At 43.6% G+C, this 25,843-nt stretch overlaps 1 protein-coding gene across 1 annotated transcript in view; it reads right to left on the bottom strand.

The window, feature by feature from the left end:
• SYNM (synemin) overlaps window positions 1–25,843 on the bottom strand; it is a 95,726-nt gene that overhangs the window by 51,666 nt on the left and 18,217 nt on the right. Inside the window, exon 2 of the mRNA XM_089655546.1 lies at window positions 2,620–2,744. Coding sequence (XP_089511672.1) covers window positions 2,620–2,744 — 125 coding nt within the window. The remainder of the gene's footprint in view (window positions 1–2,619; window positions 2,745–25,843) is intronic.

Here is a 25,843-nt window from a genome sequence, read left to right on the forward strand (position 1 = left end):
ATAGGGCATATATAAAGATTTGCACAGCTATTCCTTCCGTGAAACTCCATGTACATTCGCTCTATGCAAATGCCTGCAAAATCAAATGTTACCAGGCTATTTCCTCTTGTACTTTATTTATATGCATACCATGATTTAGAAAAACACCACATCATGGTCACTAGATGGCGCTGACCATCATAGGAAATAAGTATTTGTTGCCTATAATCATCAGCTCCATCTACTGGCCATAATGCAGTATTGCACATTATTATTATTATTATACAGGATTTATATTTTGCCACACTTTTGATGTGTTTATGATTCATTTTTCTTTTTAAATCTGCCTAGCAACAAGAAAAATTTAAAAAAATGAAAAAAAACCCGCATCAAAAATGCAAGTGCCAAAATGCAAAACGCAATGCAGAAATGGCTCAAACGCAACCTGTGAATCTAGCCTTATTATTATACAGGATTTATATACAACATTATTATTATTATAATTATACAGGATTTATATACAACATTATTATTATTATTATTATTATACAGAATTTATATACAACATTATTATTCTTATTATTATACAGGATTTATATACAACATTATTATTATTATTATTATACAGGATTTATATACAACATTATTATTATTATTATTATTATACAGAATTTATATACAACATTATTATTCTTATTATTATACAGGATTTATATACAACATTATTATTATTATTATACAGAATTTATATACAACATTATTATTATTATTATTATTATTATAATTATACAGGATTTATATACAACATTATTATTATTATACAGAATTTATATACAACATTATTATTATTATTATTATTATTATACAGGATTTATATACAACATTATTTATTATTATTATACAGGATTTATATACAACATTATTATTATTATTATACAGGATTTATATACAACATTATTATTATTATTATTATTATACAGGATTTATATTTTGCCACACTTTTGATGTGTTTATGATTCATTTTTCTTTTTAAATCTGCCTAGCAACAAGAAAAATTTAAAAAAATGAAAAAAAACCCGCATCAAAAATGCAAGTGCCAAAATGCAAAACGCAATGCAGAAATGGCTCAAACGCAACCTGTGAATCTAGCCTTATTATTATACAGGATTTATATACAACATTATTATTATTATAATTATACAGGATTTATATACAACATTATTATTATTATTATTATTATACAGAATTTATATACAACATTATTATTCTTATTATTATACAGGATTTATATACAACATTATTATTATTATTATACAGAATTTATATACAACATTATTATTATTATTATTATTATAATTATACAGGATTTATATACAACATTATTATTATTATACAGGATTTATATACAACATTATTATTATTATTATTATTATTATTATACAGGATTTATATACAACATTATTTATTATTATTATTATTATACAGGATTTATATACAACATTATTATTATTATTATACAGGATTTATATACAACATTATTATTATTATTATTATTATTATACAGGATTTATATACAACATTATTATTATTATTATTATACAGGATTTATATACAACATTATTATTATTATTATACAGGATTTATATACAACATTATTATTATTATTATACAGGATTTATATACAACATTATTATTATTATTATACAGGATTTATATACAACATTATTATTATTATTATTATACAGGATTTATATGGCGTCAACAGTTTGCTCAGCACTTTAAAAAATAAATGGAGACAATACAGCAACAATACAGTTTAATACAAGAGGGTTAGGAGGGTCTGATCCTCGGAGCTTACAGTCTAAGAAATTATTTTTATGAATGAAAAATATCCAACCAGCAGAGAAAATAACCGTGATTTTGCCGGCATTAAATTTCAATGAATGTACGTGTAGTTAGCAGGATGAATAGCTCTGCAATTTTTTAAATAAGTACACTTCTATGCATATCCCTATTATATAATTAAAAAAAAAAAAAAGTAATTCGAGAAATGGGTGCAAAACAGATGCAGATGGATTATATTCCCGTATTAGGGCACTCTTTACATCTGGAGGAATAGAAATTTAATCTCCAAACACAGTGAGAGCTGTGAGAATGTGGAATAGACTCCCTCAAGAGTTGGTTGTGGCCAGCTCAGTGGATTGCTGTAGGAAAGTCCTGGATTCTTTCTTGGATACACAGAATATAACTGGATATAACATTTATAGGTAAAGTTGATCCAGGGAATATCCGATTGCCTCTCTGGGGATTATTATTATACAGGATTTATATCTCGCCAACAGTTTGCTCAGCACTTTACAATATAATGGGGGACAATACAGCAACAATACAGTTCAATACAAGAGGGTTAGGAGGGACCTGATCCTGGGAGCTTACAATCTAGCTGATCTAGGGGGATCAGGAAGGATTTTTTTTTCCCTGCAGGAGCAAATTAGATCGTGCTTTGCTGTTTTTTTTTGCCTTCCTCTGGATCAACTGTGGGTGTAGGATTATAACTTTTTTTTTTTCTATGGTTGAACTGGATGGACTTTTGTCTTTTTTCAGCCAGACTAATCATATAACTATATGTAACTACATTACCTGTATGCTGCCACTTCAAGGCTGAGTCCCGTCTTGACTTGCATGAGGTCATGATAATCCTTTAGTCGTTCTGTAATAGTTAGAGTGATCGTCTTCCTCTCATTCTCCAGCTCCTCTATTATGATCTGTGGGGGAAAAAGATCAAAGGAAGCAAAGAATCAGGAGGCGGTGGAACCATTAGAAGGTGATTGTACTTTCACAAATGAATCTCTACATCAGCCTTTCTCAAGCTTTTAAACACAGAGGAACCCTTGAAAAAAGGATGGCCATATACTGTACAATTTTCTTACAATTTTCTGTCCAATTTCTGCCCAATTTCCTTTAGATTTATCTTCAACTATGTAGTGCAAGGGCCCGCCTAATTGGATACAATTGAAAGTGTTGTTTAGGTTTGACCTCCTATTATATGGTATTTGGTAAATCTAAAGCAAAATTCTCCAGAAAATTGTATAATGTATGGCCAGACTAATGCAGGCCATAGACGGGTCGAAAATCGGCTGATTTTTCGGCCGAAAAAAAAATCGGCCGATTTTTGCACCGTTAGTGGGTTAATGGGTCGGTCATTTTTCGGGGTTTTGGCACATTTTTTTATCGGTAAAGTTGGAAAATGCGATTTTCCCGGCAGTGATGGGCAAATCGGCCGATCATTTTACCGATAAAAAATCTGCGCATGTGCCATGACCTGCAAGAAGAAGAAAAAGAAGAAGAAGAAGAATTCCAGTCTGCTATTATATTTGACATGAAAAAGTCTGTATCAATGTATCTATTTGTATCCGAATAAAACCATCTGTATCCAAAATGGATACAAATGGATACATTGTTGCAACCGCAATACTTTTTCATGTTAAATATAATAGCAGAGCTCTCTGCAGGGACAGAAGTAAAAATTGCCCGATTTTTTTACTGTTGGTGGTAACGTCTGCCGATTGAACAACCGATTTTTCGTTTTTTCTTTCGTCTATGGCTTGCATTAATTTCTGCTCTCAAGGAACCCCTTGTTAGAATGACTATACACTTAGGTCCATATATATATTTGGACACAGGCACAATTTTAGATTTTTCAGGTATTTACCAAAACATATTCAAGCTATAGTTATATAATGGATATGGGCGGAAAGTGCACAATCACAGGTTTAATTTGAGGGTATGTACATCCAGATTGGAGGAAGGGTTTAGGAATTACAGCTCTTAAAAGTAGCCATCTCCCCCAAAAGTAATTGGACAATTGAATCAAAAGCTGTTTCATGGCCAGGTGTGGGCTACGCCTTTGTTATTTCTTCATCAATTAAGCAGGTAAAAGGCTTGGAGTTGATTCTAAGGCTGGCCATACACTATAGAATTTTCTGGAGAATTTTGCTTTAGATTTACCAAAACCCTTATAATAGGAGGTCAAACCTAAACAACACTTTCAATTGTATCTAATTAGACAGGCCTTTGGACTACATAGCTGAAGGTAAATCTAAAGGAAATTGGGCAGAAATTGAACAGAAAATTGTATAGTGTATGGCCAGCCTAAGGCTGTATCATACATTATACAATCCTCCTGTATTCATTTGTATGGTAATTGTACTGTCTGCCGTTATGTTCTAAAGTGCTGCGTAAACTGTTGGCGCTACATAAATCCTGAATAAGAATAATAATTGGCTGCCTCCACGCAGCTCGGGGCACATGACGGCCTCCACGCAGCTCGGGGCACATGACGGCCTCCACGCAGCTCGGGGCACATGGCGTCCTCCACGCAGCTCGGGGCACATGGCGGCCTCCACCCAGCTCGGGGCACATGGCGGCCTCCACCCAGCTCGGGGCACATGACGTCCTCCACGCAGCTCGGGGCACATGGCGGCCTCCACGCAGCTCGGGGCACATGGCTGCCTCCACGCAGCTCGGGGCACATGGCTGCCTCCACGCAGCTCGGGGCACATGGCTGCCTCCACGCAGCTCGGGGCACATGGCAGCCTCCACGCAGCTCGGGGCACATGGCAGCCTCCACGCAGCTCGGGGCACATGGCTGACCCCACGCAGCTCGGGGCACATGGCGGCCTCCACGCAGCTCGGGGCACATGGCGGCCTCCACGCAGCTCGGGGCACATGGCGGCCTCCACGCAGCTCGGGGCACATGGCTGCCTCCACGCAGCTCGGGGCACATGGCTGCCTCCATGCCTTTATTTTTCACGTTTCATAAATATGTGCAGAAACGCACGACCTCGCACAAGTCCACGTGCTGCTATAGTGTGAATGCGGATCATGTCAATATGTCAGCGGGTTCAGAACGGGATCTAGTGAATTATGATCTTAGCAATGGTGTGGATTTGGTGTGGAATATGGTGAGCAGATGACACAAAGAGAGATTCTGAATATATATAAATACAGATCAGCAGTTCACTTTTCCTAAACTATTAGGACCTATGCGTGGGTTTCCTCCGGGTACTCCGGTTTCCTCCCACACTCCAAAGACATGCTGGTAGGTGAATTGTCTCCTGTCTAAATTGTCCCTAGTATGTATATGTATGAATGTGAGTTAGGGACCTTAGATTGTACACCCCTCGAGGGTTAGGGACTGATGTGAATGTACAATATATATGTAAAGCGCTGCGTAAATTGATGGTGCTATATAAGTACCTGAAATAAATAAATTTAGACTTTGCAGTCAGGGGGCGTTAAAATGTGCAGTTGAGCTGCATTTTTTAGGTCCCCACCCAAGCTGCAAAAGCAGCAGACATGGGTGTTTGAGTATTCACAGACCTCGCAACCACAGCAAACACAATCACTCCTGTTGTGTTCAGTGGGCAATAAGGCTGCCGAATGTGACTCATTCAAGCAAATGAGGATACGCTGCACATTCCCCGCAAACCACGTGCGTTGCACATAGTTACAGCCAGGGCTGCTGTTAGAAACCATGGGGCCCCATCAGGGGCAGACTGACCATTCGAGCACTCGGGCACTGCCCGAGGGCCTGGGTTCAGTAGGGGGCCCCATGAGATGCCCCTGGTACCTTTCACTAGCTTTTTCATAGGCTTTTTTGGGTATGGGTGAGGACACAGGGGCCCCATGATCCCTTATTGCCCAGGGGCCCCATGAGTTGTCAGTCCATCCCTGGGCCCCATACAGCCAACCTGACAGGCTCCCTCACCTAAAAAAAAAACACAGTTTACTTTGCTTCAGTTATTAATGAACACAGTGGGTGATCAGTACTGACCACTGATTGTGTTCATTCAGGAAAGGAAGCGACTGGTAACATATTTTCCAGACCCTTCCCCCACTCCATCCTCAAGAATCCTATTGTGTGCTTGCAGCTGCCAGTGGGAAGGAGAAGATGGAACCTGGCAGCACTGCAGGAGTGGGGGCACACATGGGGGCCTTGGAAGAAGGGGAAAACATATGGTGCACATGGAAGGTTATGGGCACGGCGGCGGGGGGTAATTACTGGAACCGATCCCCTTTATGGCTCTCTGCAGCAGCTGAAAATGGGAGGGAGAGGTGAAGAAGCCAACTTTCAGCTGCTGCAGAGAGAGCCATACAGGGGATCGCTTCCAGTAATTGCCACGCAGGGGCAGACTGACCATTTGGAAACTCGGGCACTGCCCGAGAGCCCGGGGTCAGTAGAGGGCCCCACGAGTTGGTACCTTTTTCATAGGCTTTTTTGAGTTTGGGCAAGCACACAGGGGCCCCATGATCCCCTGTTGCCCAGGGGCCCCATGAGTTGTCAGTCTGCCCCTGTTGCCACGCCACCATGCTGATCACCCTCCCTGCCCACATCCATTTCACTCAGCTTTCTGGGCCCCTTTGCTGGCCTGGGCCCCATTCAGGAAGACTGGTGGTACTCCCTTATCCACAGTCCTGGTTGCAGCACCTTGGTGTGGAGTTTTCAAGGTTAAAACATGGGGTGAGGAGGAGTCATAGTACCTCCTCACTGCCTGTCAAATGCCTCTGAAAAGCAATCCAAATGCAGAATGCTTTTCACTGGCGCAGTAGTTTAGATGCAAATCTAAACTTAGCCTTAGAGAAATGATAGCGATCATCTGAAAAGGTCACACGGGGAAACAATTCTGCTTTTTTGGCTTTAGTTATTACAAATTAACCTTTATGTAATAATATTTCATCGCTGGATGCCCAAATGATTACTGCGCCGGGGACTACGCAGCTGGCACACCTCACCCTGAACTACATATATCATCATTAGCAGTGATGTGCTTCGCCCACAACTGCCCTTTGCTAATGTTATCTTTCAGTGAGTTGTGCTGACATCACCTTAGACACAGTTGCTTGTTGAACATCAACAAACTATTCACTGAACAGCCACTCATCGTTCTAATTATAAGCATCCCACTCAGCCCAATATCTCTTACTGGAACCGAAATATCTAGTAACATTACATGTGTTTGATGCAACATACAACACCTGTATGAAAGCTCATAGATATTGATGTACAAGTGAAGGTACAATGTGCTGTATATGTAAAGCGCTGCGTACATTCATGGCGCTATATAAGTAGCTGAAATAAATAAATAAATAAAGTATGTATATATATATATATATATATATATATATATATACACACACACACACACACACACTATATTTCCAAAAGTATTGCCTTTCCACGCACATGGACTTTAATGGCATCCCAGTCTTAGTCCGTAGGGTTCAATATTGAGTTGGCCCCGCCCTTTGCAGCTATAACAGCTTCAACTCTTCTGGGAAGGCCGTCCACAAGGTTTAGGAGGGTGTCTATGGGAAGGTTGGACCATTCTTCCAGAAGTGCATTTGTGAGGTCAGGCACTGATGTCGGGGGAGGAGGCCTGGCTCGCAGACTCTGCTCTAATTCATCCCAAAGGTGTTCTATGGGGTTGAGGTCAGGACTCTGTGCAGGTCAGTCAAGTTCCTCCACCCCAAACTGGCTCCTCCATGTCTTTATGGACCTTGCTTTGTGCACTGGTGAGCAGTCATGTTGGAACAGGAAGGGGCCATCCCCAAACTCTTCCCACAAAGTTGGGAGAATGACATTGTCCAGAATGTCTTGGTATGCTGACACCTTAAGAGTTCCCTTCACTGGAACTAGGGGGCCAAGACCAACCCCTGAAAAACAACTCCACACCATAATCCCCCTCCACCAAACTTTACACTTGGCACAATGCAGTCAGGCAATTACCGTTCTCCTGGCAACCGCCAAACCCAGACACGTCCATCGGATTGCCAGACAGAGAAGTGTGACCGGTCACTCCAGGGAACACGTCTCCACTGCTCTAGAGTCCAGTGACGGCGTGCTTTACACCACAGCATCCGATGCTTTGCATTGCACTTGGTGATGTAAGGCTTAGCTGCAGCTGCTCGGCCATGGAAACCCATTCCATGAAGCTCTCTATGCACTGTTGTTGGGCTAATCTGAAGGCCACACCAAGTTTAGAGGGCTTTAGCTATTGACTCTGCAGACAGTTGGCGACTTCTGCGCACTTGCGCTGACCCCGCTGACCCCGCTCTGTCATGTGACGTGGCCTACCACTTGGTGGCTGAGTTGCTGTTGTTCCCAGTTGCTTCCACTTTGTTATAATCCCACTAACAGTTGAGCGTGGAATATTTAGTAGCCAGGAAATGTCACGGCTGGACTTATTGCACAGGTGACAACCTATCACGGGACCACGCTTGGAGTCACTGAGCTCCTGAGAGCGACCCATTCTTTCACCAATGTTTGTAGAAGCCGTCTGCATGCCTAGGGGCTTGATTTTATACAAAGAATAAGAGAGGGTTGAGGTTCATGAATATGCTGGATCACCCAATATATGGTTTCTGCCCAGTAACCAAAAAACATGCATACAAAAAAGAGGAGTTGTGAAAAAGAAATTCACAGAAAAGTGGTTACATCATGGACAGAATGCGATACTCAGAATTATTCCCAAAAATTATACTTTATTACACAATAATTATAGACAATAGGGTAAATACCCTGGTTCACCATCACCTCTGTATGAGATAATACACAAAGACCTCCAAAAAATTGTACCATCAGGTATAATACTGTACTGCGCTATGCAATAATGGCTGATAACAGGCAATTTTTTGACACACCCCCTGCTGGTGGTGTAACCAATGTGTTGGTGCTGCAAATGCACTAGACAGGTTTCTGTCATGCAGCACATTTATATTAAGAAAGGTCTTGATGTTGTTTTTAGGCTACGTTCACACTAGCGCTGTGTGCAGGCGGCAGAGAGGCGTTTGGGAAGCGTTTTTACCGCTTCCCAAACGCCTCTGCCAATTCTGCACATTACAGCACATGGTGCTGTTCTAACGGGAGCGTTTGCGTCGCGGCAAAACGGACGCCTCCGGACGAGTCAGGAGGCGTTGAAGCCTCCTATTCTCGTCTATGGTGCCGCTCCGCAAACGCCCGGCCGGCGTTTGCGGTGCGGTTGCGGGGCGTTTGCGGAGCGGTAACACCACTCAAACTGCATTATAGGCGTTTGTGGGGCATTATTAACGCTCGGCAAACGCCTATCAACCGCCGCTAAACCGTGCATGCGGCGTTTGCGGAGCGTTTGCCGAGCGTTAAAAAAACGCTCCGCAAACGCCGGTCCATATACTTGCAAGGGTTTACTCTAGGTACTTCAGTTTCCTCCCACACTCCCAAGACATGTTGGCTTCTGTCTAAAATGGCCCTAGATAGGGATCGTAGATTGTGAGTTCCTTGACGACAGGGACTCATGCAATTATAAAGTGCTGTGTAAATAGTTGCTGCTCTATATATACCCCTAATAAATAAACTCAGGATGTGACTTTTAGTGGTGCCAAAATCAAGGTGGCTAAAAATACCGCACTGATTTTATGTCAACTAAAAATACTAAAAATAACATGCAGTGTACCAGTGTAAAGTGATCTATATTTATTTTTTGAAAGGGAGATACTAAGGAATATATATATATATATATATATATATACACATATATATATATATACAATATATTTGCAAAAGTATTGGGCCAGCCCTCCAAATCATTGGATTTAGGTGTTCCAATCACCTCCATGGCCACAGGTGTATACAATCAAGCATACAAAAAAGAGGGGTTGTATGAGATAATACACAAAGACATAAAATCACATAAGGGCTCGTTCACACTTGGCTGTTTTACCAATTCATTTATATACTTTTAAAATAATTCTTTATTTGTTTTATGCATTATTTTGCACATCCTAATCTATCGATTTATTTAATTGTAAAGTAATACTCCATAATCATTTTTTATTCACTATTTTGTTTTTTACAATAGCACAGTGTATTCCATGAATTAATTTATTTATTTATACCTATTATTATTTTTTGATAGATTTATATTGCACATTTAATACTATTTGATTCAATCACATTTTTTATTTGTCATATACATTTTTTTTTATTATTGTGATGAGATATTCTGATTCATTTTGGTAAAGCGGTGGATAAGCTAATATGATCTCAGTATAGATTAATTAGTAGCATTTTTTATATAGATTATCTATACGGTAAGGGCTCGTTCACACTTGGCTGTTTTACCAACGCTTGCCAAACGCCCCTATAGCGTTTGGCAAGCGTTGGTCCGGCGTTTGCGGAGCGTTTTTTAACGCTCCGCAAACGCCGCATGCGTGGTTTAGCGGCGGTTGCTAGGCGTTTGCCGAGCGTTAATAACGCCCCACAAACGCCTATAATGCAGTTTGAGTGGTGTTACCGCTCCACAAACGCCCCGCAACCGCGTCGGCACCATAGACGAGAGTAGGAGGCTTCAACGCCTCCTGACTCGTCCGGAGGCGTCCGTTTTGACGCGACGCAAACGCTCCCGTTAGAACAGCACCATGTGCTGTAATGTGCAGAATTGGCAGAGGCGTTTGGGAAGCGGTAAAAACGCTTCCCAAACGCCTCTCTGCCGCCTGCACACAGCGCTAGTGTGAACGTAGCCTAATATTAGAGCGCGGTCAAAAATTTATTATTTCTATATAACTCACATCTTATGAGGGTGAGATGAACTCCAGCGATCTAATACACTGTTATCTTTGACTCCAGTGGCTCACAGGTCCATTTAAATAGGATTTCAAATCCCTGCCACTTTATCTCATATCCTAACACTGAGATTCAGTGTGGGATGCCTGCAGGGAGGTTTCCCGCATGGTGCTGTGTGAACTTGAGCTATGACAAGTCTGGGTTCACACAGGAGCAGTGGGGAAACTGCATGCAATTTTGTCAGGAATCGCATAACTGTTCAAATCACATACTATTCTTTGCTGTGCAATTTGTGTCCATTAATGCAAATCGCACCGCAAAGTATCGGTACTGGTATCGGCGAGTACTTGACCAAAAGTGTCGGAACTCATACCTGCCGGTAAAAATACGGTATATGTACATCACCAGCTGGATGGTATGATGTGGAGTGTTGGGAGCCCTGGAGAGTATGACGTGGAATGTTTAGTGTGCTGGATGCTATGATGTGGAGTGTTGGGTGTGCTGGAGGGTATTATGTGGAGTGTTGGGTGTGCTGGAGGGTATTATGTGGAGTGTTGGGTGTGCTGGATGGTATGATGTGGAGTGTTGGGTGTGCTGGAGGGTATTATGTGGAGTGTTGGGTGTGCTGGAGGGTATTATGTGGAGTGTAGGGTGTGCTGGAGGGTGATATGTGGTGTGCTGGATGGTATGATGCGGAATTTTGGGTGTACTGGACAGTATAAGGTGGCGTGTTTGGTCTTCTGCATGGTATGATGCAGAATTTTGGGTGTGCTGGAGGGTATGATGTGGAGTGTTGGGTGTTCTGGAGGGTATGATGTGGAGTGTTTGGTATTCTGAAAGGTATGATGTGGAGTGCTGGGTTTTTTGGAGGGTATGATGTGGAGTGATGGGTGTTCCGGAAGGTATGATGTGGAGTGTTGGGTGTTCTGGAAGGTATGATGTGGAGTGTTGGGTGTTCTGGAAGGTATGATGGAGTGTTGGGTGTTCTGGAGGGTATGATGTGGAGTGTTTGGTGTTCTGGAAGGTATGATGTGGAGTAATGGGTGTTCTGGAAGGTATGATGGAGTGTTGGGTGTTCTGGAGGGTATGATGTGGAGTGATTGGTGTTCTGGAAGGTATGATGTGGAGTGTTTGGTGTTCTCGAAGGTATGATGTGGAGTGTTGGGTGTTCTGGACGGTATGATGTGAAGTGTTTGGTGTTCTGGATGGTATGATGTGGAGTGTTTGGTGTTCTGGATGGTATGATGTGGAGTGATGGAAGTTCTGGAAGGTATGATGTGGAGTGATGGAAGTTCTGGAAGGTATGATGTGGAGTGATGGGTGTGCTGGAAGGTATGATGTGGAGTGTTGGGTGTTCTGGAGGGTATGATGTGGAGTGATGGGTGTTCTGGAAGGTATGATGTGGAGTGTTGGTATTCTGAAAGGTATGACGTGGAGTGATGGGTGTTCTGAAAGGTATGATGTGGAGTGTTTGGAATTCTGAAAGGTATGATGTGGAGTGTTTGGTCTCCTGGAAGGTATGATGGAGTGTTGGGTGTTCTGGAAGGTATGATCGAGTGTTGGGTGTTCTGGAGGGTATGATGTGGAGTGTTTGGTGTTCTCGAAGATATGATGTGGAGTGTTGGGTGTTCTGGATGGTATGATGTGGAGTGTGTGGTGTTCTGGAAGGTATGATGTGGAGTGATTGGTGTTCTGGAAGGTATGATGTGGAGTGATTGGTGTTCTGGAAGGTATGATGTGGAGTGTTTGGTGTTCTCGAAGATATGATGTGGAGTGTTGGGTGTACTGGATGGTATGATGTGGAGTGTGTGGTGTTCTGCAAGGTATGATGTGGAGTTTTGGGTGCTCTGGAGAGTATGATGTGGAACTATGGGTGTTCTGGAAGGTATGATGTGGAGTGTTTGGTGTTCTCTAAGATATGATGTGGAGTGTTCTTGAAGGTATGATGTGGAGTTTTAGGTGCTCTGGAGAGTATGATGTGGAACTATGGGTGTTCTGGAAGGTATGATGTGGAGTGTTTGGTGTTTTGGAAGGTATGATGTGGAATGTAATGTGTGTTGGAGGGTATAATGTGGAGTGTTTGGTGTGTTGCAAGGTATGATGTGGAGTGTTGGGTGTTTTGGAAGGTATGATGTGGAGTGTTTGGTGTGTTGGAAGGTATGATGTGGAATGTTATGTGTGTTGGAGGGTATGATGTGGAGTGCTGGGTGTGCTGGACAGTATGACATGGAATCTTGGGTGTGATGAAGTGAGTAATGTGGAGTGCTGAGTATATTTGGGGTAGATAATAAGATTTTCCCAGTGTAATTGGACGCATGGTGCGATGTCCTGAATGTAATGGGGTACACAGTGAAATGTGCTTAGTATGATGTGCTGAAGCGTCTTTAGATCATTCATAAATCCCCTGACACACAGCACCCAATTTAGCTAAAGGTCCTCACTCTAATATATGCCCCGGAAGCTATTTGGTCCTATGTTCTAACTGGCCATGGTGCAAGGTGGGATGCAAGGAGCCAAGAGGCGACTGAGGCCCAGTGAAGACCAGTTACATGGTGGCTATCATTGTTAGGAACAGACTCAGCGGTGAAACCATGACCATGTAATGATATTATGTACAGCATATACACTATATTGAAGGTACAAACTCAGATTTCACCAAACTGTTGAAAATGATGTCTCTCTTCACCCGGCATACAAATCTCGGAATACGGTGACCTTTCTGAGTCATCCAGCCATTTCCTCCCAGAAAGATAAGCTTTGCTTTCAGTAACACTTGGGACATTTTAGAGGACATTTACTTCTATACTCGATTTCTATTTATACAAACTTGCCGGGATAGAAAGACACAGGCGGTGATAACAACTCGATAGTTTATTTCCTCTCCATTTTTAGTTAAAAAGAAGTGTTTTTGCTGCAGTCCGTGACTTAAGAGATTTCCCATCACTTAGGGCTCGTTCACACTTGGCTGTTTTACCAACACTTACCAAATGCCCCTATAGCGTTTGGCAAGTGTTGGTCCGGCGTTTGCGGAGCGTTTTTTAACGCTCCGCAAACGCTCCGCAAACGCCGCATGCGTGGTTTAGCGGCGGTTGCTAGGCGTTTGCCGAGCGTTAAAAACGCCCCACAAACACCTATAATGCAGTTTGAATGGTGTTACCGCTCCGCAAACGCTCCGCAACCACATCGCAACCGCACTGCAAACGCCGGCCCGACGTTTGCGGAACGGCACCATAGACTAGAGTAGGAGGCTTCAACGCCTCCTGACTCGACCAGAGGTGTCCTTTTTGCCGCGACGCAACACAAACACTCCCATTAGAACAGCACCATGTGCTGTAATGTGCAGAATTGGCAGAGGCGTTTGGGAAGCGGTAAAAACGCTTCTCAAACGCTTCTCTGCCACCTGCACACAACACTAGTGTGAACGTAGCCTTAGGAGTGTATTTACAAAAAATGTGCAGAGCTATTTGTCCTGCGAAACCACATGTACATTCATTCTGTCCGCAAAAACAAATGTCGCTAGGCCTTCTCTGCTGGTCGACTGTTCTTTATAAATAAGAATACAGGCGTACCTCGGCTTGGTTGACGTAATTTTCGGTTTACGAATGAAAATCCATTGAAAATAATGCCTCGGTTTACAAATTGCTAGGCGTTTGCCCAGCGTTAAATACGCCCCACAAACGCCTATAATACAGTTTGAATGGTGTTACCGCTCCACAAACAAACGCACCGCAAACACCGGCCGGACGTTTGCAGAGCGGCACCATAGACTAGAATAGGAGGCTTCAACGCCTCCTGACTCGACCAGAGGCACCCGTTTTGCAGCGACGCACCGCAAACACTCCCGTTAGAACAGCACCACGTGCTGTAATGGGCAGAATTGTCAGAGACGTTTGGGGAGCGGTAAAAACGCTTCCCAAACGCCTCTCTGCCGCCTGCACACAACGCTAGTGTGAACGTAGCCTTAGGGGTGTATTTACAAAAAATGTGCAGAGCTATTTGTCCTGCGAAACCACATGTACATTCATTCTGTCCACAAAAACAAATGTCGCTAGGCCTTCTCTCCTGGTCGGGTGTACCTCGGCTTGGTTGACGTCATTTTCGGTTTACGATTGAAAATCCATTGAAAATAATGCCTCGGTTTACAATTTTTTTTCGCAATACGAAGCAAATTTCCCCAGGATGCATTGGAGGTTTATAGCGCCGCCCCATGCATGCTGGAGTCTGTGGGCAGCACGTGGTGTAGAGTGTGGAGGTGTTGGAGCGTTTTTTGCATCGAGTTTTGGAGCCATTCTGGAAATTTTTAATCATGTCCCTGTACAGTATTTATGCCTTTAATAACCACTTGCCTACCGGACACTTTTACCCCCTTCCTGTCCAGGCCAATTTTCAGCTCTCAGCGCTGTCGCACTTTGAATGACAATTGTGCGGTCATGTAACACTGTACCCATACGAAATTTTTAGCATTTATTTCAACACATAGCTTTCTTTGGTGGTATTTAATCACCTCGGGGTTTTTTATTTTTTGCTAAACAAACCAAAAACAACTGAAAATTAAAAAAAAAACATTTTTTCTTAGTTTCTGTCATAAAATTTTGTAAATAAGTGATTTTTCTCTTTCACTGATGTGCGCTAATGAGGCTGCACTGATGGGCACTAATAGGCTGCACTGATGGGCACTGATAGGTGGCACTGATGGGCATTGACAGGCATTACTGATGGGCACTGAAAGGCAGCACTCAGATATGGCACTGATAGGCGGCACTGATAGGTGGCACTGATAGGCGGCACTGACTGGCACTGTTAGGCGGAACTGATGGGCACTGGTAGGCAGCACTGACGAGCACTGATAGGTGGCACTGATAGGCAGCACTGACTGGCACTGTTAGGCGGAACTGATGGGCACTGATAGGCAGCACTGACGGGCACTGATAGGTGGCACTGATGCACATTGATAGGAGGCACTGACTGGCACTGATAGGTGGCACTGATTGGCGGCACTGATAGGTGGCACTGACTGGCATTGATAGGTGGCACTGACTGGTACTGAGAGGTGGCACTGAAAAGCAGCTCAGATGGGCACTGATATGTGGCATTGATGTGCACTGGTAGGCACTGATATGTGGCATTGATATGGCACTGATGGGCACTGGCAGGTGGCATTGATGAGCATTGACAGGTGGCATTGATAGATACTGATAGGTGGCACTGATGGGGCTACACTGATGATCAGTGCACATGTCCCCTCCGTGGAATGCCGATTACCGGCTCTCCTCTCCTCTGTCAGCGTGACAGCTCGTGGGGAGAGAAATGCCGATAACCGGTATTTCCTTATTTACATGCGATCAGCTGTGATTGGACACAGCTGATCCCATGACAGAGCCGACATCTTCGGCCCTTTCCACTGATTGGTGATCCGCTGTGTCCGAAGGGAAGCAGTGCACTACCGATTGCCACGCTGCACGCCCCCAGAGCCGCGCAAATGCGGATAGAGTGGGAGGACGTCATATGAAGGAGAGAACCACCTTGCACCCGTCATTTCCTTACATGGCGGGAGGGAGGCAGTTAAAGTGCACTTTATAAAAAGTTTTGAACAGATAATACTTTTTTTTTTACTTTTTTCTGACCTCCAGAATGGATTAATTGGTTTTCAATGGGTTCCTATGGGAAACCACATTTTGGTTTCTGAATTTTTCGCAATACGAAACGTCACGGAGAACGCATTAAATTCGTAAACCGAGGTACGCCTGTAGTGTAATCAGGAAAATTTAGCATCATGGCCACTAGATGATGATATTGGCTATGATTGCACCCTCCATCTAGTAGCCATAATGTGGTATTTTCCTGATTCGTTCTATTCTTATGAATGAAGCCTAATAACCAGGGGCGGACTGACCATTTGGAAACTAGGGCACTGCCTGAGGGCCCAGGGTCAGTAAGGGGCCCCATGAGATGCCCCTGGTACCTTTTTCATAGGCTTTTTTGAGTTTGGGCAAGGACACAGGGGCCCACGATCCCCTATTGCCCGGGGGCCACATCAGTTGCCAGTCCGCCCCTGCTAATAACATTGGATTTTAGGAACGTATAAGCGGTTTTACATTACGAATTGCGCTGCAAATGTCTACTGTTCTGATGGGAAATGATGGGATTAATCTTTCCCATGGGTGTAAACACCGCAGTAAAAATGTGACAGGTGTTCTGCTCCTGTATATGATATATATGAGGTTTATGTGTCTACAGCGTTGAAAGATAATATTCTACACTCACTTGTCTTGCTGACTTGTCATCTGCAGTGAAAATTTACTGAAACTAGAAATTACATTGCAAAAATGACAGCTGGAATGAGCCACCTTCCTAGATACGGCGGTGATGATGCTGTGGTATCTGCTTCTACCAGCATTTCATTCCTTGATCTCCTGCTGCCACGATGGCATATAATCAGATGATGCCCCAGCTCCATGCTATCAAATAGTGAAGGTCTTATCAGCATGTCGCAGACAGTTTTGTTCAAAAAAAAATATTTCACTTTGGTAAACAAGGTTTTTATGTCACTTTAACCACTTGCTTATCGAGGACATTTTTTTAATTTTTCTGCATACATGTTTACTAGATATTACCAAAAATTATATATTTGATGAAAGCAGAGATCCTGGAGAATAAGGGATCATGTACACGGGGCGTTTGAAAAACTCTTCTGAACGATGGAAAGTGACTGCTGGAAAACGTAGGTTAAAAAACGTTAGTTTAGCTGTGTTTGCATACCGCGTTTATGCGCGTTTGCGTTCAGAAACGTTTTTAAAAGATTACCTCAGGAGACCTTCCCAAATGCCCAAAATGCACTGAAAAATAGTAAATAATGAACTATTTTAGATGTTTTGAGAGAAATAGAGAGAGCAGAAGCAGAGAGAGCAGTATGTGTGAAGATGACCTGTCTTTTCTGGTTGTATTCACTATGGATCCCATCATGAGCATAATGCGTCGCGTTCTACCATTTTTTCCTTCACGCGAAACCTGGAACTGACTGCGCTGGTGTACCGGGTCCATTTGAATACATAGAAAACACTTTGCATTAGTGAATGCAGGGTCCGGGGAGACCAGATATAGTGAATGCAGGGTCCGGGGAGAGCGGATATAGTGAATGCAGGGTCCGGGGAGAGTGGATATAGTGAATGCAGGGTCCGGGGAGACCGGATATAGTGAATGCAGGGTCCCTGGAGACCGGATATAGTGAATGCAGGGTCCCTGGAGACCAGATATAGTGAATGCAGGGTCCCTGGAGACCAGATATAGTGAATGTATGGTCCCTGGAGACCAGATATAGAGAATGCAGGGTCCAGGGAGACCAGATATAGTGAATGTATGGTCCGGGGAGACCAGATATAGTGAATGCAGGGTCCGGGGAGACCAGATATAGTGAATGCAGGGTCCGGGGAGACCAGATATAGTGAATGCAGGGTCCTGGGAGACCAGATATAGTGAATGCAGGGTCCTGGGAGACCAGATATAGTGAATGTAGGGTCCGGGGAGACCAGATGTAGTGAATGCAGGGTCCGGGGAGACCAGATATAGAGAATGCAGGGTCCGGGGAGACCAGATGTAGTGAATGCAGGGTCCGGGGAGACCAGATGTAGTGAATGCAGGGTCCGGGGAGACCAGATGTAGTGAATGCAGGGTCCGGGGAGACCAGATGTAGTGAATGCAGGGTCCGGGGAGACCAGATGTAGTGAATGCAGGGTCCGGGGAGACCAGATATAGTGAATGCAGGGTCCGGGGAGACCAGATATAGTGAATGCAGGGTCCAGGGAGACGATATATAGTGAATGCAGGGTCCGGGGAGACCAGATGTAGTGAATGCAGGGTCCGGGGAGACCAGATATAGTGAATGCAGGGTCCTGTGTTTAGTAACACTTGAACGCCTGTTCACAAATGATAACTTGTGCAATTTGCACCTGAGCTGGACTGCACAGCTCAGAAAACAGACAGGACTCTTTTTCAATTCTCACTGAATCTGCACTACAGGTTGTTTTGCCTTCAACAACTATTTTTTCTTCCCCTCTTTTCGAATACATGCAAGTAAATGGAAACTAAAAAGCCATATATGTACATTGGGAGGAATATAATAATAAGGGCTCATGTACACGGGGCATTTGGAAAACTCTTCTGGACAATGGAAACTGACTGCTTGAACAGAAACGGATCAAACGCAAACTGCATAGGTGTGAACCGGGCCTTAGGGTAGAAGGTTAGGGAATGTAACAAGAGCCATGCGCAGGGGCGGACTGACCATTTGAGCACTTGGGCACTGCCCGAGGGCCCGGGGTCAGTAGGGGGCCCCATGACATGCCCATGGTACCTTTTTTATAGGCTTTTTTGAGTGTGGGCAAGGACACAGGGGCCCCATGATCCCCTATTGCCCGGGGCCCCATGAGTTGTCAATCCACCCCTGGCCATGCGGCAACAAATAGAAACGGGCATTTCACACTTATATTACAACATTACGGGTTTCATGTGCGGTTTTTGCACGAACGCTGAAACATTTGCAAAGCACATTTTTTCTAATTATACCCAATGGGGATGATTTACTAAAACTGGAGCACTCCGAACTGGTGCAGCTGTGCATGGGAGCCAATCAGCTTCTAACTTCAGCTTGTTCAATTAAGCTTTGACAACAAGACCGGCCATACATGGGTAGAAATTCGACCGATTTTTCATCCGAAAATCAGACGTAAGAATAATCGGCCAATTTTCACTCTGTTAGTGGGATCAATGGCACCGACAGATTTTCCTGGTTCCTCCCCTTTTCGGTGATCGGGCATGTTGGAAAATTCGTGAAAAACTACCGATTTTTGACTCAATGATGGTCAAATCCTACGCTTGTTTTTCCGAAAAGAATATGCGCATGAGCCGTGACCTGGAAGGAACAGAAGTTTCGCCTGTTATATGGGGTGAACTTTATGACTTGGTCGGCCGATTTTCGAAATCATTGATGGCACCATGGATTACCAAGCGAACGACGTTTTCGGACGAAAAATCGTTCGCAATTCGAACCATGTATGGCCTGCATAAGCCCGGGTTCACACTGATGCGGTGCGGAATTTGCAGCTTTTTCTGTGCGAATTCTGCACTGCATCAGAATCGCACCGCGTTCATGCGAACCGCTGCGGGTGTGTATGTTAACAACACCCCGAAATCAGTCCGCATAACACGGTGCGATGTGCAGAATCTGATCGCATAGGTGTGAATGCCCATGCTATCCGATTCAAGTGCGGACCAAAAAAAGGGTCCTGCATCTTTCTGGTATGGGTGCGGTGCGATTAGAGCCATACAAAATGTACGACTCCAATTGCACCGCGCACAATTCACATGTGATTTGTACAGGAATGCGGTGCGGTTCCTGTGTGAATCACATGCGATGTACCGAACTGCATATATGTGAACACGGGCTAAAACCTGGAAGCTGATTGGTTTCTATGCAGAGCTGCACCAGATTTTGCACTCTCCAGTTTTAGTAAATATCACCCCCCATGGGTTGTGCATGTTGTGTACAGGGGCGGACTGACCATTTGGGAACTGCCCGAGGGCCCGGGGTCAGTAGGGGTCCCCAGGAGATGCTCCTGGTACCTTTCATAGGCTTTTTTGGGTGTGGTTTTGAGTCTGGGCAAGGACACAGGGGCCCCATGATCTCCTATTGCCCGGGGGCCCCATGAGTTGTCAGTCCGCCCCTGGTTGTGTATTATCTCATTCTGTGCGTTCTGTGTGCCCTGTGTGTTCTGAGATGGATGTACAGTTTGTACTTTGTGCTGTGAATGCTCGTCGTTGTAAATGGGACGACCCCCTTCACTTCCTGGGAGTGCAATCACTCCAATGTTGGCATAAAGAGTGACATAATCTGATCCTTGAAGCCAAATTCAGGGAATCCCCTAACCCTCTCGCTACCAGAGTCGGTTTTGCGTTTTTCACACGCATTTAAAAAAATCATTTTAAGCCTGAAGATTAGTTAAAACCCCCCAAACATGATATATTTTCCGAAAGCAGACCCTCCTAGAGCAGCTTTTCTCAACCTTTTCAGCACAGAGGAACCCTTGAAAGAACTTTCCAATCTCAGGGAACCCCGGCTAAAATTGACTATATCTACAGCTCCTGATACATTTGTATGATGGCCAGTGAGATAATAATTGTTTCGTAAAAGGAACTTTTGGTGTTCTTTGTGCTGCTCAGGATCCTGATATTAGGCTAGCATTTATTCTGATTACGCTGCAAATTGTATTGCCCAGCTCGCTGTCAAGTCGTATCAGAACTAAGTGGGGACTGACAATTCAATTTCTACTACTGCCCCAACATTGGGGTGTATTATTCTACTACTGCGGAACCCCGATTAAAATTGACTATATCTACAGCTCCTGATACATTCGTATGATGGCCAGTGGGAATGATTCTTCTTAGGGCTCATGGAAAACTCTTCTGAACGATGGAAACTGACTGCTGGAAAACGTAGGTTAAAAAACGTCAGTTTAGCCGCGTTTGCATACCGAGTTTAGGCGCATTTGCGTTTACACCCGCAGCTTCATAGAGGAGAATAGCAGTTCCGATCGGGTCCAAGTGAAAAACGGGCAGGCAGACCCGATCGGAACGTCCGTGTGAAAGGGGCCTAAAAGTCCTTCAGGCAGCAGTGGTGGACGTGCCCATGTATCATTGGGCATGCTGTTGTGTGTGCATGTGCTACAATCTCTCTGATGGCTGGCATGAGGTTCCTGACTTTCATGTTCTGCCTCTGTGACACCCATTGGGTGATAAATCCCCAGACATCAATACAAACCCAACAAAGGTTCTAACCCTTTACCGCTCCACCACAAGAGTGTTTTGTTGCTGTTTTGGGGCCTTTTAGGGATATTTCTCCTGAGCCGATGAACAGGAAGTGTGAAGAAATGTCTTGAATGGGGACATGAGCAGAAATTAAAATGCGGCAGATAATTTATTTCTCTCTCTAGGTACATAGAATACAAATTTCTGTGTGGCTTGGGCTTGTCCTTGAAAGATCTTGTGGCAGAGAATTCGTCATTTCGGCTAATGCCTCCCCTTGTTTTCTCCAGTATCTGTCTATATACAGCCTTCAGAAAGGGTTAAAATAATAATTGTTTCGTAAAAGGAACTTTTGGTGCTTTTGTGCTGCTCGGGATCCTGATATTAGGCTAGCATTTATTTTTATTACGCTGCAAATTGTATTGCCCTGTCAAGTCGTATCAGAACTAAGTGGGGACTGACAATTCAATTTCCACTACTGCCCCAACATTGGGGTGTATTATTCTACTACTGCGGAACCCCGGCTAACATTTACTATATCTACAGCTCCTGATACATTTGTATGATGGCCAGTGGGAATGATTCTTCTTAGGGCTCATGTACACGGGGCGTTTGGAAAACTCTTCTGAACGATGGAAACTGATTGCTGGAAAACGTAGGTTAAAAAACGTCAGTTTAGCCGCATTTGCATACCCCGTTTAGGTGCGTTTAGAAGCGTTTTTAAAAGATAACCTTAGGAGACCTTCCAAAATGCTAAGAATGCACTGAAAAACAGTAAAAAATTAACTATTTCAAACATTTTGAGAGAAATAGAGAGCAGTATGTGTGTAGATGACCTGTCTTTTCTGGTTGTATTCACTATGGATCCCATCATGAGCATAATGCGGCACGTTCTACCATTTTTCCTTCACGTAAAACCTGGAACTGACTGCGCTGGTGTACCGGGTCCATTTGAATACATGGAAAACGCTTTGCATGCATTTCTGATGATGAAAAAAGGCTCTGAACAGCATCTGGACATGGAACAGTTAAAAAACGCTTCTAAACGTAAACGCGGTTAACCGCGGTTGCACGTGTTTGGCATTTGAAACTCCGGTAAAATCTACTCCTGAACACAAGTTTGGTGCATTCAAAAAATGACTGTAAACTCAACCGCCTGTAAAGGACGATGTGTACACGGACACATAGGAGATCATTAGGGAGAGTTCAGGGGCTGCTGAAAAAAATGCAGAAAAGCTCCTAGACGTCAGTTTAGCAGCTGCAGTGTACATGAGGCCTTACACTATTGGGCATTGGGGAGGATTCTCCTCTTAAAAGATCGATGGTATCAGTGCAAACTTTTCTAAGAGGCAGAAAATACTCATTGCTCAAGGAACCCCTAGAAACCTCTGGAGGAACCGACGGTTCCACTGAACCCTGATTGAGAAACATCGCCCTAGAGCAGTGGTCTCCAAACTGCGGCCCGGGGGCCAGATGTGGCCCTTCTGCTGCTTTTATCTGGCCCATGGGGCACTATTTCATCCACTGATACCGATTGGGTATAATTCCCCCCACTTACACCAATGAAGGGGGAATTCCAATGACATGGCACAATTCCTCCTAGTGACACAAATGATAGGATCCAATGACATCAATGATGGGGCAGAATTCCTCCCAGTGACTCAAATGATAGGGTCCAATGACATCAATGATGGGGCAGAATTCCCCCCAGTGACACAAATGATAGGGTCCAATGACATCAATGATGGGGCAGAATTCCTCCCAGTGACACAAATGATAGGGTCCAATGACATCAATGATGGGGCAGAATTCCTCCCAGTGACACAAATGATAGGGTCCAATGACATCAATGATGGGGCAGAATTCCTCCCAGTGACACAAATGATAGGGTCCAATGACATCAATGATGAAGCAGAATTCCTCCCAGTGACACAAATGATAGGGTCCAATGACATCAATGATGGGGCATAATTCCTCCCAGTGACACAAATGATAGGGTCCAATGATAGCTCAGAATTCCTCCCAGTGACACAAATGATAGGGTCCAATGACATCAATGATAGCTTAGAATTCCTCCCAGTGACACAAATGATAGGGTCCAATAATATCAATATGGGGCAGAATTCCTCCCAGTGACACAAATGATAGGGTCCAATGACATCAATGATGGGGCAGAATTCCTCCCAGTGACACAAATGATAGGGTCCAATGACATCAATGATGCGGCAGAATTCCTCCCAGTGACACAAATGATAGGGTCCAATGACATCAATGATGGGGCAGAATTCCTCCCAGTGACACAAATGATGGGGTCCAATGACATCAATGATGGGGCAGAATTCCTCCCAGTGACACAAATGATAGGGTCCAATGACATCAATGATGGGGCAGAATTCCTCCCAGTGACACAAATGATGGGGTCCAATGACATCAATGATGGGGCAGAATTCCTCCCAGTGACACAAATGATAGGGTCCAATGACATCAATGATGGGGCAGAATTCCTCCCAGTGACACCAAACAAAGGGGCATTATTTTTTTTCCCACTGATGTCGGGACCTTTTCTACTCCCACTGGCTGCAGTCTGGCCCTCGTAAAGTCTGAAGGACAGTAAACTGGCCCTTTGTTTAGAAAGTTTGGAGACCCCTGTTCTAGAAAATAAAATAGTGGTAGTTCCAATTTCTTATTTTACATGATATTGGTGGTCTATGAAATCCAAAATTTCAGTAAAAAATACATCTAAAGTTAATTTTAGGCCACACAAACACAACATATTACCCAATTTAAAAAAATAATATAAAAAAAAATTAAAATAGGGAAAAAAAAAAAATAATAATTAAAAAAAAAAAAAAAAAAAAAAATATATATATATATATATATATATATATAAAAGATGAGGTTACAACAGGTAAATAGATACCCAACATGTTGAAGCTTAAAATTGTGCACACAGGTGAAATGGCGACAAACTTCAGTACCGTATACAGTGTTTGCCATAAGTGACATTTTGAAAGCTCCTACAGGTCATCAGTTTAGAATGAACTGTAATTGAATGCATAGAATGATTGCTCTCACTGTTACACATGTGCATAACGTGTGTTGAATCAACATTTTCATTCTTAGTTGCCCCCCCCCCCATGTGTGTATATAACCACTTCAATACCGGGCACTTTTACCCCATTCCTGCCCAGGCCAATTTTCATCTTTCAGCGCTCTGAACAATTGTGCGGTCATGCAACACTGTACCCAAACTAAATTTTTATAATTTTGTTCACACAACTAGAGCTTTCTTTTGGTGGTATTTAATCACCTGTGGGGTTTTTATTTTTTGTTACAGAATTTTGAAAAAAAAAAACCCAAACCAAGTTTTTCTTCGTTTCTGTTATAACATTTTGCAAATAAATAATTGTTCTTCATAAATTTTATGCCAAAATGTATTCTGCTTTGTGAAAATAGCCCAAATTAGTATATGTTATTTACTTTTTAGGAAAGTTACAGAGTTCAGAGTTTGTATCTGAAAATCGATCAATCCTTATGTACTGATGGCCTATCATTTTTTGAGGCCCAGAAAATGGCACGACTGTACAAATACCCCCCCCCAATTACCCCTTTTTGGAAAGCAGACAGTCTACTTACTAAGTATACAATCCAAACGCACACGTTCCTGCGTTGAAAATGTTGGTGTGTATAAGTGGGTGCTGCAGCGACCGTCGGCTGGGGCCTAACAGAATCAGCAAGGGAGAATGTCACCAGCAACCGAGGATCACCAATATGGGTCCAAAAGTTTTAATGAACGATCATGTGCCTGATGAAGGGGTCCTGCGAGACTCCGAAATGTTGCCTTGCTGTAACTATGTGTTCGTTCATTAAAACTTTTGGACCCATATTGGTGATCCTCCATGTGCTGGTGACATTCTCCCTTGCTGATTCTGTTCGGTCCCAGCAATCGTTCATGTGATCGTTCATTAAAACGTTTGGACCCATATTATTATTATTATTATTATACAGTATTTATAAAGCACCAATAGTTCGCTCAGCGCTGTACATTACAAAGGGGGACAGAACATGTGACAGAACAATACCAATACAATGCAAAACATGAGGGGATCGAGGGCCCTGCTCCTTGGAGCTTACAATCTAGGAGGGAGGGGATGGTGGCACAGGAGGAGATAGCTGTGGGGGATGGGGTGGTAAGAAGAGTGGAGGAGGTCGGCAAGTTAGCAGGGGGTGGGGTAGGCTTCTCTGAAGAGATGGGTTTTCAGGGTGCGCCTAAAGGAGAGGAGAGTTGGTGATAATCTGATGGGTTGGGGCAGGGAGTTCCAGAGGATGGGTGACACCCTGGAGAAGTCCTGGAGGTGGGCATGGGAGGAGGAGACCAGGGAACTAGAGAGAAGGAGGTCTTGTGAGGAGCGGAGTGTGCGTGCTGGGTGGTACTTGGATATTAGGTCAGTGATGTAGTTCGGGGCA

This window comes from Staurois parvus, unplaced genomic scaffold, assembly GCF_062004578.1.
Source record: "Staurois parvus isolate SC_StPar_1 unplaced genomic scaffold, SC_StPar_1.0 ptg000845l, whole genome shotgun sequence".
NCBI classification, from domain to species: Eukaryota; Metazoa; Chordata; class Amphibia; order Anura; family Ranidae; genus Staurois; species Staurois parvus.